A 14,996-nucleotide genomic window follows, 5' to 3' on the forward strand; every position below is an offset into this window, starting at 1 on the left:
TCTCTAGCTGTATGGTTTACTTAAAGGGAATCTGTCACCTGTAATTCAGTTCTAAACTGCTGACACGGTTACGTACCTGTTAGGTCAAGGAGACACCTGATACCTTTCATAAATATATCTGTGCTTCCATTACATTGAAAAAAGTTTTTTCTTTGGTGCCATGTGTCAAGGAGGTGTTCCAAAACCCCTGAAGTGCAGAGGGCTGGGATCCCTCCTTGTGCCTTCTCCTATCCTTGTCCCTGCTTGATTGACAGTCAGCTGAAAGAAGAACCCTGTTTCTAAAACTCACACCTACGCACAATTTCGATGCACAGCACAAGAATGAGATTTGGAAACAGGGCTGGGCTAGAGCCCTGACTGTCAATCAGCAGGGACATGACTTTTTCCAAGTTAGACAGATAAATGAAAGGTACCATGTGTTTCCTTCTTATAGGTATCTAACAGTGTCAACAGTTTGGAACATGAATTGCAGCTGACAGGTATGTTAATTTTTAACATGTGTATAACTTTAGCACTAACATGCCTTTTTTTTTTCATTTTCCACCATCTTTGCAACTCCATTTTACATACAGTGAGGGGGATATTCAAAGCTAATTGCGGTAAAAAAAAAAAAAAAATGTTCCCAATATATATTCAAAACTGTGTATGTTGGTTTTCTGCGAAGTTTGTACGGTTCACGTCGAAACCGCTAAAGTGGGCGTTCCAGCGTAATTTGAGAATTTACTATATATTTTCAAAAGCTGTGTAGACAATTTACTTGAAAAATATCATTTAAAATTCACACCAGCTCTGAGGTGGTGTAAAACCTATATGATTTTTGATTTTGTACTAAATGTTATGTTAAAAGCCTAGACAAACAAAATATAGCTGTATATACCTAGTACAAGCAGTTTAACCCCTTAATTACTCATATAATTTTGCCCTTAAGGACCAATTTTTTATTTTATTTTAATTGTACATTATTCTTTTTTGCAGCACTTATTCTCAAAGTCCTAAAGCTTTTATTTTAACCCCTTAAGGACCATGCCCATTTTGACCTTAAAGACCAGGCCATTTTTATTTTTGCATTTTCATTTTTACTTCCTCTGTTATAGCTTGCCCTGTCTGTTTTTTTCCAGGATTTGCAACTTTGGTGCATGGCTCGGCAATAGTGGCTCAGATTTGTAACTGGTGCAAAAAGTTTAAAATACATTAAAAAAAGGGGGGAGGGTCTTTGAGAATCTCAAGTAAATTAATAATTAACGTAAAAGAAAAAACATGCAGAAAAATACATCAATCTTTGAATATGCCTGCCAGTATGGTCTATGTAAGTTTATTACCTTTCGTCCACTAATGTTCCTACCAGATACAGCCCCCATATCCTATTGTTCTATTATTTGCCACTTAAATCTGCTTATAATGCCATTAGTAACCTCTTTTAGAACCTACTATAGAGAGGAATGTTTACCAAGTGTTAGAGCTATAATTGGTCTAAACCATATGGGTGGAATACATTTAGCCCTGATTCTGGGTATGTGCCAGTAAGCAACTGGCAAATAACATGAAAACACACCTGCGACATTGAAAGGATTTAATTTATAGCCAATGTTTCTCTCTTTTTCTGAAACAGAAATTGGGCAGTGATGTTGGCAGTAAAGACACACTGGAAGTTGAGAAAGCAGATGGAAGCGGAGCAGGTTTGTTTGCTTTAATGACTAGACAGTATATTGAGTGTATGATAAATAGTGTAACATATTACAGCGCACCATTTAAGAATCATCATTGACTCCATACACACAGACTGAACATGCTGACACAGTGATGTGGCTGTACTGTGTAGTTTTGTCTGACGCTCTGTCATTTTAATTTGGTAACATTTTGAAGATCTCAATTTGCACATACCCTTTCACCTATGTTTCTGTATGATGATGTCGTATTGAATATTTAAAGGGAATGTATCATCTGAAAATGACTGTGTTTTAATCAAGTTTTTAAAATATGGCTTTGTTTTTTATTATTTTGTAGCAGAAGCCCTCTATTTGCACAAAAAAAGTGCACAAAATCGAGTTTGTGCAAAAAATTTGCCCAATTTTGCACAATGATAAATTCCCACAAAATATTGCTGGTTTCACACCAGCCACAATAGCCTGGGGTTCTGTAGAGATCGCCTCTCTGCAATCAGTTTGTTGTAATCTGAGGGCAGGATTACAATAATAGTGTACCTCCTAATATATAGAGAAATGATTATGATGCAGGAGTGTACACTGCCCAGTAATTTCCTAAATAACTTGCAGTTAAATGGGCACTCTCATTAAAATGAATTTTTGCTATTGCACTCCTTATGGTAAATAAAAAATACTTCTAATATACTTTGTTTTAAAAAAAAAATGAAGTTTTCTATGTCTTATTTGTGCTTAAAAAAGCTCAAGAGCACATTTTCCCCCATCTCATACACAGACTTTTTAAAACAAAGTATATTAGAAATATATTTTTATTTACCATAAGGAGTGCAATAGCAAAAATTTATTTTAATGAGAGTTACCCTTTAAATTTCTGTCTTTAAATAGCTGGCTATTTAAAGGACTGGCTTTGGTCCATTCTGCAGGCTGCCTATATCTATACACTTGAAGACAGAGCAACATTTTGTGTTTTCTGGGCTCTTGTATCCAGCATGGTAGTCAGTGCTGTAGAATTATATTACATACAACAGTGCTAGCTTCCCTACTGGATCTCTAGGAGACAGAGTTGTATACAAGTGGAAGAGGGTGCTGTACTGGTACCCCTCCCCTGGACGACTGGTGTCTCTACTGCATTAAATAAGAGTTGTCTAATGGCATTCTTACAGTTAAATATGGCTGGTTTGACAGAGCGAAAAACCATTTGGCTTCTAGCTCTGTCAATCTCCCATGTGATTGCTATCTATATGCAGGGGCTACTTGCAATAAGATACTACCTGAGGTGTGGGGGGGGGGGGTACTACCTGCTGGGGAAATACTTCCAACAGAGGTACAAATTACCTACAGGGAGGCCAACCAGCATGGGGAATAATACCTTTAGGGGGTCCTACCTACAGGTTGAGACCTTTTAATGATTGGAGGGGGTTTGAAAGATAAAGCTGGCCCTTTTAGTAGGCACCTGAACCATGGTCCATCCATGCTGCTGTTTATAGACAGAACATGCAGTCTGTATCTGTGATGAAGAACGGGTAGAATGTTAGAAACACACTAATCTGTCTACACAGTGGGGGTAATAAATATCAACTGTTCTCATTTTCATTCAAAGTGAAAATAAAGTAATGAACATACTCACCTTGGGTGCTTTATGTTTCTTTGGTTTATTCTGGCTTGGCTGTTGCTAGCATCTTTTCCTTGATGTCATTGAGTATTACAGGAGCTTCTGAGACGGTAGGTGTTTTTTTATGTGGTCAGAATATTAGATGCAAGTTATTTAGAGAAATGAATGTTGAGCCATGCCATCACCTGCACTGTGATTATTGATATAATTGAAGGTACACTACAGGGTGGGCCATTTAAATGGATACACCTTAATAAAATGGGAATGTTTGGTGATATTAACTTCCTGTTTGTGGCACATTAGTATATGTGAGGGGTGGAAACTTTTCAAGATGGGTGGTGACCATGGCGGCCATTTTGAAGTCGTCCCTTTTGAATCCAACTTTAGTTTTTTCAATAGAAAGAGGGTCATGTGACACATCAAACTTATTGGGAATTTCACAAGAAAATCAATGATGTGCTTGGTTTTAACGTAATTTTATTCTTTCATGAGTTATTTACAAGTTTCTGACCACTTATAAAATGTGTTCATTGTGCTGCCCATTGTGTTGGATTGTCAGTGCAACCCTCTTCTCCCACTCTTCACACACTGATAGAAACAACGCAGGAGAAATGCTAGCACAGGCTTCCAGTATCCGTAGTTTCAGGTGCTGCACATCTCGTATCTTCACAGCATAGACAATTGCCTTCAGATGACTCCAAAGATAAAAGTCTAAGGGGGTCAGATCGGGAGACCTTGGGGGCCATTCAACTGGCCCACGACGACCAATCCACCTTCCAGGAAACTGTTCATCTAGGAATGCTCGGACCTGACACCCATAATGTGGTGGTGCACCATCCTGCTGGAAAAACTCAGGGAATGTGCCAGCTTCAGTGCATAAAGAGGGAAACACATCAAGTGGATTGGTTATCGTGGGCCAGTTGAATAGCCCCCTAGGTCTCCCGATCTGACCCCCTTAGACTTTTATCTTTGGGGTCATCTGAAGGCAATTGTACAACGATAACACTTTTGTATAGACAACACAGGATCACGCCAGTGGCAATGAGTGATGGTCACGGCTCATCTCCTGCACAGTGACATAGGTCAGAGAACATGCACACAAAACTGTCACATAGAGATCAATGAGTCTTATCCAAATCATAGCTTCCTCTGGTTCATGGGACTGCTGTTATCCAAATCTGTTTTTCACAGAACAGAGCAGCCGCCCAGACCAGCATTTAGTTGTAATAAATAAAAAATACATTTCCTCAGTGTTCTCAGTGTCTTTGCGTTGGGAAAGCTCAAGAAAGTCTCATAGAACTGAAACCATGCACAGGAGCTTTGAAGGCACTATAGCCTTTGGGGAAAAAGAAACATGAACATGTCATTTGTAAGTTCTTAGAATATATAAAGGTCTAAAAGAGCTGTTTTGATTCCCCAGTTCCAAAATTCTCTATGACTAGAGGTGATTCAACAAATTCCTGTCCAGAGAAAAACGTGAAATGTGATGTCAAGTCAGAAGGCAGTGTACGTTCCAAAAGTTCTTCCAGTACACCAACCAGTCCCAAACCACCACTTCAGTCATCCAAGCCTTCCCTAACAGCTCGTCCTTCAGTTCCTCTGAAACCCAGAAGTGGTTCCCGCACTGGTAAGAGTGATTTAGCTGCTTAAAACAAAAAATAAACCAGATCATATCTGTCTGATGGAAGCAAAGTACTGGACTTGGTAAGATTCAGTTTCTTTCCAAAGTGTGTACTTTCCAATTTGGGATTAGAAGAATTAAAAAGAAGGACAATGTTTGGATCAAAGATTAAAATACCTGCCTATGATCTTGGATGTAATCTGACCCGGAAAGTGTTTGTAACTTATTTATTTTCCACAATGAAGAGTTGTTCAGCATTTACTTTTATATTTTTAGTGGGCTTGGCTGGTTAAAATAAAAACAATACTCACCTGCTTGATCCCCTGCCATTGCTGTTCCAATGATCACCAGGTCACCACTGATCTCTTTCCTGATCCATATCTAAATAGGGAAATTTCCACTAAGCCACTTACAGGCTGAGTAGGCATTTCCTATGTGTCAGGAAAGGATTAGTTAGTAATAGGTTATGTAACAGGTTCCCCTGTGTTGTAATTTCGGCAAAATAATAGCAAATACTATAATTAACATCAACAAACTATAAAACAAATTAAGTGAAAATAAAGATGATAATTATGGGGATGCTGCAATGTAGAAGGAGGAGTAAGGATATAAATGTAGAGATATGAAACATGTAGAAGAGCTGAATCATCAATTGATTGCCAATTGTATTCTTTCCTAAAATGTTAACAGAAGAAATCCCTGAATCTCCGTCTGGGCCCTGCTCCTCTAAAACCACAATTCTTCCTTCTGTGCTAAAGAGGGGTCAATCAGAGAAAGACAGGGATGGACCCAGCAGCCCGCAGCCTTCTTCCAGGCCGCTTGCAGATGAAGGTATGATTTCTAGCATACAGAATTTAGTCTTTTTACCTGTTAATTTTGTCTTATAAAATCTCCACTAGAGTGATCAGCAATGATCAGAATTTGTTCTAAGCTCTATTGTTCCCTATGTAAGTGAATCCATTTTTAGGGTCTTTTCACACGTACAGTATCCTGCGCATATTTCATGTGTAGCATTTAGCATTTGAAGTTGCAGATTTCAGGCTGTGTTCAGTCATTGAGTTTACACTGAAATCTGCAGCATAAAATTCTGCACATCAAATATGTGCAGGATACTGTCCATGTGAATACACCAATAAAAGGGAAAATTACACGCTTCCTTCCTGTAGATTCCAATGGTAGATCTTGGTTTGTGTGCTATAAAGCAGTTGAAATGAATGCAAGCCATTTGAAATCCTATATATATATATATATATATATATATATATATATATATATAGGGGATGAGTATTTACCTCAGGGCGAGGCCACCACTCCTGGTGTAATGGAGCTTCAGAAGGCCATTAAGCACTCCGCGGGAACATTACCTGAAAAGGTGATGTAATGAGCTGCTTTGCATATTCCCCTATATATATATATATATATATATATATATATATATATATATATATATTATTAGATCAATAAGGTAAGAGAGTACAGAGATCATAGTAACTTTTCCATCCTCGTATGATAATGCAGTGACGCTCCTTATCCTGGGTCTATATATATATATATATAAATATAGCTGTCAGCCAACAACCCTTTCCAGATCCCACCCCCCCCCCCAGATCTGAAGGAGGAAGGGTGAGGAAAGAAAGACCATGCCAAATGCCTTTGGCAGCTGCTTATCTTACTGAGAACAAAACGACTGGACAGGTGAAAGAAGAGATGAGATTCAACCATACACATTAGAAGTGCCTTCAGCAGTGTGAAACTTCAGTAAAAATAGCCTATATTTAAACTTAACTTAAAAGCAGTTACATCCATATATACAGATCCATATATACAATTCAGTGAATTGTGCGCAGGGGCAGGGCTTCACCCCCTGTGCACAATTCACTAAATTCAGCAGAGGAACTTCTGGGTCATATCTCAGGACCTACTGGACATATGTAAGTAAGTGACCCCTCGTTGGACTCCTGTTCACCCACATTATAACCCAGTGTATTGGGTTTAGTGTGGGTGAACAGACTGACAGTTTTCCTTTAATTTATCCAGAACCTTAGGCTGTGAGGGAATTGGATAACAATCTGAATTATAAGTTCTAAAAGGGGAACCCACATCAGTTGGGGAGATTTATCAAAACCTGGGCAGAGAAAAAGTTGACTAGTGGCCCATAGCAACCAATCAGATGCTTTCTTTTTTTTTTTTTTTTAGAGGCTGTTATAAAAATTAAAGAAGCAATCTGATTGGTTGTTGTGGGCAACTGGTCAACTTTTCTTCTGCACAGGTTTTGATAAATCTCACCAAATATCTTTAGACTCCACTAACAAATCACTAAAGGGGTATTCCGCCATTAGACCTCTTATCCCCTATCCAAAGGATAGGGGATAAGATGTCTGATCATGGGGGTCCCGCCGCTGGGGACCCTCACAATCTTCCTGCTGCACCCAGCGTTCTTTTAGAGCGCCAGAGGCTCGTGACGCCACGGCCACGCCTCCTCAATACAAGTTTATGAGAGGGTGCGTGATGGCCGTCATGCCCCCCTCCGATAGACTTGTATTGAGGGTGTGTGGCTGTGACGTCACGAGCGGGACGTGATCATGTCATCACTAGCCTTTGCCCTGCTTTTCCAGAGATTGCGGGGGTCCCCAGCAGCGGGACTCCTGCGATCAGAGATCTTATCCCCTATCCTTAGGATTGGGGATAAGATGTCTAGGGACAGAGTACCCCTTTAAGACTAGTAATATTTATTTGGTCTTGTATATCTACAATTACATTAGCTGAATTGCTATCTAACCCACAATTCAACCAGTTCCTGTTTACATTGACATTTACAGACCATGCAAAATGCTTTTTCACCATATGATCTCTGGCACATTTTATATAGATCCAACAATATGACAAAGCCTAAACCTTTTTTGAAAACCTCAGTTTGCAATGTAGTCAGAATATAAATAAACATATTGCTATCTCTGTGTTCTTCGATTGTCGTGTATAATGTTTTTCTGAACAGCCTTTTTTTGTTTCTTCCTTGCACCTTGCTCCTTTTATGTTTTTTGAGACATTTTCTGTATGCATAATATTTTGAGTTTCACTGTTATTTTATCCATATCCATATGTGCACCAGACTCTTTAGATGTTAGTAAATGCAGTGCCATCCAATTGTTCATCTGAGGATTCACTGCTATAATTTGTGTCTACATCTGAGAAACTTATCTGTCTTTGGGAGGAGTGCTATTTTCTTTCCTATCATATACTTTGTTCTTTTGATAGTCTAAAGCTAGGTTCCCACTGCGGAATCTCCAGCCAGAAAAATTCTGTCCAGAGATTCAGAGTGTGACCAGCACGCACATTGCCCTCCCCATAGACTCCAATGGGGCAAAATGTGCTCTGGACAAGTAGGGAGACACTTAGTGGCAGCTTTTTCAAACACAAATAAAAAATAGAAAACATAATTTTTTTTTTATTTATTTTTTTAAGAAAGACTGTTTTATTTACCATAAGGAGTGCAATAGCAAAAATTAGTTTTCAGAGTGCCCATTTAAACGTACAGATTTACACCAATTGGATGTGAGTTAAATAGCTAAGATTAGCATAACATTGCTTTTCTGAAAATAAAAGGTTTCGCATTTCTTGAATATTCTGATATGTTGTCTGAGTGGTAATGCATCATATTTAATTTTTTTTTTTTAACTATTGTTTACAGCATTTTTAAATCCAAAAGTGCCTTTTTTTCCTTGATGTAATCATTTCTGGCACTTGGTGGTGCTCTACGCTCAGCATTGCCGCTGCATTCTTCCTGCAGAGAAATGTATGCACAATAAAGCTGATGCTGCAAGCATTTCATTAGGGCAAAGCTGTGTACTGTAAAGCCTGACATCACCAAAACGTACCAAAAACTTATGTGTAGATTTAGTGCTAGTTTCTGTGTAGCCCTGGCCTATAGTATTGTGTATTGATAGCATCATATGTAACCATAGCCCTGCATCAATATATGAAAGGCTTCCATAGTGTAGTAACTATAAAGCTGCTAAGAGCAGGTGATATTGGAATATCATTGTCTGACAATCTTCACAGTTTATTCTAATAAATATCTTCTTTTTTTTTTTTTTTTTTTCCAGCTTCACGACCTACAACTCCATCTGACTCATCACTGAAAAAGAATCACAACCAGTCTCCAGATGGGCAAGAGCTAAAGTCAAGGTCATCAAGTAAAGATTCTCACCAGCGCAGCAAATCCAGCGACTCTGGAGAGGAGGCTGATAAAGAATTTGTTTTTATATAAACTACTTAGACCTTCTTTAACGTTACCTGAAATTTCTTTTACTTTCCATGTTAATTTAGTATGATTTCTTTTATGATCAGTCCTACACGCCTGTTTTCTTTGTATGTCTTTGTCCTCCAATTTTCAGATGCTCCACACTCCCTAAAGCAATGGTTCACTCAATCTTACCTGTCTACCAAGTTCTAGTAAATTGAGAAGGTAGAGCTGTCAGCAGTCTCATGTCTTTTATGTATGAAAGCTGTTGCACATTGTAATTAACAGAGCACACTAATGACAAATTATTTGTATAAATGGTAAATACCTATATATACATATATATAAACAAATCTCTCTACGTACATATATAAATATATATATATATGATGATTGGATACACTTTTTACATCCTCTGGTAGGATTTTTTCTCTCTATCATGTGCTTGTACATAAAACGACTACTTTCATGCACTTGGGAAATGAAGCACAAGCACTGAAACCCCTTGAAGACAGTAAACTGAATAAATAGAATAAAGAGACAGATGCAGCATATAATTTGGTTCAATGATGGGAGTATGAGATGCCGTCCTAAGTTTTATCATTTTCATTTTGCTTTATTATACAATTTTTGAACAGAAAGGTCTAACTCTTGTAAATAAATAGAGGAAAGGAAAACCTTTTTGACAATGCAGTAACATAAATATTCAGTTATATTACAGGTTATGGGGGTTTTATGTATATGTATATTTGTATCAATAAAACAATTTTACAACTTTAAAATAGCTTTCTTGTTTTTAATAATAGTTCTTGGTATATCATAATTGTTTTGTTTTTTATTAGTGTTAGAAACATCCACCTGGTTATGTAACTATTTATACAATGTCAGGGTAAGGGGGAGGGTGGTCACAGAACAATTACGTACCAGCATGTTTCATCCCTGTGACAGGGCGGTACAGAGCCAGCCAAAGCAGCTCCAAAGTGTGAAATCACCCCAAATAAACAGAGTGCACTGCTCCTTTCATTCTTTTAGGGGCTTCTGAAAATTGGCAGGTGCTGTGAAATAGAGGATAACATTGCTAAATAGGAAAAGCCCTTTTAGGATATTGTATAGTTATAGGACAAATCCCAAATGTTAACACATAACACCTGCCTTAACCAATGTTCAAAGAGATCAGGAAATTCAGAAGTTTAAACTTTTCATGTGGAAGAAACACTTACTGTCAATTTATTTAGCAACAGCTTTCTAGTACCATTTTGGACCTTTTGCCTTCAGACCTGCCTTCAGTCTTGGTGACATACTTTCTAAAAGGTGCCGTAAACATTCCTTAGAAATTTAGGTCCATATGGACAGGATGTCATCAAGCAGTTGCTGCAGATTTGTCAGCTGCGAATCTCCCTTTCTACTACATCCCAAAGGTGATCTATTGGATGAGATCTGGTGACAGTGGAGGCCATTGGATTGCAGTGAACTCATTGTCATGTTCTAGAAACCAGTTTGAGATGATGAGTTTTTTGACATGGTGCATTATCCTGCTGGAAGTAGCCTTCAGAAGATGGGTACACTGTGGTCACAAATGGATGGATATGGTCAGCAACAATACTCAGAAAGCACGGTCTTGTCACCAGTGGGATACCTCAGGGATCTGTACTGGGTGGGACCAATATTGTTTAATATCTTCATTAGTGATATTACAGAAGGTCTCGATGGTAAGGTATGTCTTTTTTGCTGATGACACAAAGATATGTAACAGGGTTGATGTTCCTGGAGGGATACGCCAAATGGAAAAGGATTTAGGCAAACTAGAAGAATGGTCAGAACTCTGGCAACTGAAATTTAATGTGGATAAGTGCAAGATAATGCACCTGGGGGGTAAAAATCCTCAGGCAGAATATAGATTATTTGACACAGCCCTGACCTCAGTATCTGAGGAGAGGGATTTAGGAGTAATTATTTCAGAAGACTTAAAGGTAGGAAGACAATGTAATAGAGCAGCAGGAAACACTAGCAGAATGCTTGGATGTATAGGGAGAGGTATAAGCAGTAGAAAGAGAGAAGTGCTCATGCCGCTGTACAGAACACTGGTGAGACCTCATTTGGAGTATTGTGTGCAGTACTGGAGGATGTATCTCCAGAAGGATATAGATACTCTAGAGAGAGTTCAAAGAAGAGCTACTAAACTAGTACATGGATTGCAGGATAAAACTTACCAGGAAAGGTTAAAGGACCTTAACATGTATAGCTTCGAAGAATGAAGAGACAGAGGGGATATGATAGAGACTTTTAAATACATGAAGGGAATCAACACGGTAAAGGAGGAGAGCATATTTAAAAGAAGAAAAACTACCACAAGAGGACATAGTTTTAAATTAGAGGGGCAAAGGTTTAAAAGTAATATCAGTAATATCAATTACTTTACTGAGAGACTAGTGGATGCATGGAATAGCCTTCCTGCAGAAGTGGTCGCTGCAAATACAGTGAATGAGTTTAAACATGCATGGGATAAGCATAAGGCTATCCTTCATATAAGATAGGGCCAGGGACTATTCATAGTATTCAGATTATTGGGCAGACTAGATGGGCCAAATGGTTCTTATCTGGCGACACATTCTATGTTTCTGTTGCATTTAAACAATGCTCAATTGGTACTAAGAGGCCCAAAGTATGCCAAGAATATGTTCTTCACACTGTACACCGCCACCAGTCTTCTATTGGCCAATTTTGGTAAGCCTGTGCAAAATGTTGCCTTATTTTCCTGTCCTTAGCTTGACAGCAGTAGCACCTGGTGGGGTGTTTGCTGCTGTATTTCCTCAAAGGTTGAACATGAGGTGCACTTAGAAATGGTATTCTGCATATCTTGGTAGTAACAAGTGGTTATTTGAATTACTGTTGCTTTCTGTCATCTTGAACCCGCCCGTTCTCTGTTTAACCTCTGACATCAACAAGGCATTATGGTCCACATAACCTCAACTCACTGGATATTTTCTCTTTTTTCTTTATAAACCCGAGAGATGGTTGTGTGTGAAAAGACCAGCATTTTTTAAAATACTCAGACCAGCCCTTCTGGTACCAAAAACATACCATGTTCAAAGTCATTTAAATGCTATTTCTTCCTTATTGTGATGCTCGATTTGACCTTCAGCAAGTTGGCTTGACCATGTCTACATGCACTGAGTTGCTGCCATGTGATTGGCAGATTAACTATTTGTGTTTACAAACAATTGAACAGGTGTACCTAATAAAATGGCCTGTGAGTGTATAATAAGTATTTCTAGTGATCTAGCCAGTAAAGTTACGCAGCATATCCATAACCTCTAACCTGTATTCATGTATCAGGAAAGTTGTATTTAAAAAAGACTTTCAAGATATATGACTTACTGATTTAATGTTCTTACACATTGTGGTGGCTTTAGCAAGCTTTCCCATGATTCACCTGAATTCCCTGACAGGAAGTTGTGTGGTCCTTTTAATTTTATCTCATTTCATCTCCTTGGCTCTTCCCTCTCTCATCATCTACTATCTCAGGAGGTGTAGCTTGATCTTGTCTCTGAACTCTAGCCCCACCTGTACATTATGTCATCAGCTCTGTCCAGCCCCTATAGCCTTTATGAAAGGACCTTGATAAAGGGGTGTTCCCGAAACACGTTGGTTGTATTCACTATTTTTGTACTTCTCCTAATGATTTTAATGAAGATTAAATAAACCATAATGTTTTAAGAATATCTGGATCCAGAGTGCTGAGTTTCCTTACCTTCAGGAGGACTGTGTCAACCTACAGCCTTTATCACCATCTCCCTGTCATATGTATATATATATATATATATATATATATATATATATATATATAGCAAACAAAATATAGAGCAGCGCCCAAGTAGATAGTAGATGGTGCAAGCAGCGATGAAAGATCCTAGGTCAAGGCAGGTAACACATCCAAGAAGAAGCTGCAGCACTCAAAGTTATGAGTGTAGAAAAGGTGTTTATTCCATATCAATACAAAAAGCGCAACGTTTCTGCTGCCAGTGCAGCCTTTTTCAAGCAACAAACAGTGATCACATGGGTGCTATATATATGTAAATACACAAACGAATCAATAAAGTAACCAATCAAAAAATTAAGAGGAATATACCATGTAAAGTGCTATAAGATATAGGGTATAAATTGCCACTATAATGATAACGTGCATGGTGGACAGTGTATGTTAAAAACACAATAAAACTTTACAAAGGCTACGTTTTACAGCCGAAAATATCATAATACAGTAATTACATCATTAAGTTCAAACATGTGTTGAATAATTAATGACAATACGGGAGGCGGGATGGTTCAGTTGCACTCACCCTATATGTTATATTCAAATCATACATACAGTGTAACCAGCGATGCAGCATAGACAAGACATTGTATAATTTTTTGCATGTTGAATTTCCTGTGACTCCTGTTTTATACTTGCTTCCAAAAATACACAAGTCACTACAGAACCCCCCCGGAAGACCCATCGTCTCTGGGAGGGGTTCTATCACAAGTGGCTTGTCTATTTTTACGGATCAGATCTTGCGCCCATACGCTATGCGCCCAAGATCTTATCTGAGAGATACATCAGATTTTCTTAAAAAAATATCGGATATGTACATCCCTAATGACACCATTGTGGCTACTCTGGACGTGACGAGCCTGTACACCTCCATCCCACATGATGGGGGTGTGCAGGCCGTCAGGTCCATGATTGAACGCGATTATTCACCAGAACAAACCGAATTTGTGATTAATTTATTGTACACAATTTTACAAAATAATTATTTTCTCTTTAATGATGTTTTTTACCTCCAGACCACCGGCACCGCCATGGGCACGAACGTGGCACCTACGTATGCCAACCTGTACATGGCGGTGCTGGAGGAGACATCTATCTATGTGTCCCACCACTCTGACAATTTGTTGGGGTGGTGGAGATACATAGATGATGTCTTCTTGGTCTGGAAGGGTACGTTAGATTCACTTTATGATTTTCATCACTTTTTGAATTCTATTAATACACACATTAAATTTACTTTAACAGCATCACATAATTCGGTTAATTTTCTGGATACTATTGTTTCTATTAATGAACATCGTTTAGTTACAAGCCTGTATACAAAACCTACAGACTGTAACTCCATGTTACATTACAAAAGTAACCATCCTCGCCCGATGGTCCGATTTCTGCCCACAAGTCAAATGATGAGGGCGAGACGGATCATCGAGAGAGAGGATGAATTGGAACCAGCCCTGGACAAAATGATCAGAAATTTTTCTCAACGTGGCTATCCCTCCAAACTCTTGGAGGAGAGCAAACAGCATGTCATGCAGATGGATAGAACAAAATTGATTCATGAATCTAGAACTAAGTCTTCTGTGCCCCGAGTCCCTTTTGTATCCACATTTGGTGATCACTCGGGATTAATTTCCAGAGTGATCAACAAACATTGGAGATTACTGGGTGAGTCTTTTCCGCAAATCCCCGAGTTTGCGAGTTCCCCCCTTATGTCCTATCGGCGACCTCGCAACCTCAGGGATAGATTGATTAAAGCTGATGTGTCTCGCCAGACTTCTACTCAGCGTTATCTCACAGTACAAAACAAGGGCTCATACCCTTGTTGCCGATGCGTTAACTGTCCCCAGATGGTTAAGGGTCCACAGTTTACGCATCCTACTAGCGGCAAGGCAAGGTGTATGATCTCAAGTACTATCTGACCTGTACTTCCACATTTGTTGTGTATACCTTGGTTTGCCCATGTGGTCTCATCTATGTAGGTGAGACCACATGGGATTTTATTTTCGGTTTAATCACCACCGGTATACGGTAAGGAAAAAACGGCTAGA

General features: G+C 38.8%; 1 protein-coding gene across 4 annotated transcripts in view; it reads left to right on the forward strand.

Moving 5' to 3' along the window:
- The window catches only part of CARMIL1 (capping protein regulator and myosin 1 linker 1), a 339,650-nt gene extending 329,740 nt beyond the window's left edge, over window positions 1-9,910 (forward strand). For all 4 annotated transcript variants that reach the window (XM_056521327.1, XM_056521326.1, XM_056521328.1 and 1 more), the window contains 4 exons: window positions 1,610-1,676; window positions 4,694-4,900; window positions 5,585-5,725; window positions 8,998-9,910. In XM_056521327.1, coding sequence (XP_056377302.1) covers window positions 1,610-1,676; window positions 4,694-4,900; window positions 5,585-5,725; window positions 8,998-9,161 — 579 coding nt within the window. In that variant the 3' untranslated portion in view covers window positions 9,162-9,910. The remainder of the gene's footprint in view (window positions 1-1,609; window positions 1,677-4,693; window positions 4,901-5,584; window positions 5,726-8,997) is intronic.
- Window positions 9,911-14,996: the final 5,086 nt, after the last annotated feature.

This window comes from Hyla sarda, chromosome 5 (genome assembly GCF_029499605.1).
Source record: "Hyla sarda isolate aHylSar1 chromosome 5, aHylSar1.hap1, whole genome shotgun sequence".
Taxonomy (NCBI): Eukaryota; Metazoa; Chordata; class Amphibia; order Anura; family Hylidae; genus Hyla; species Hyla sarda.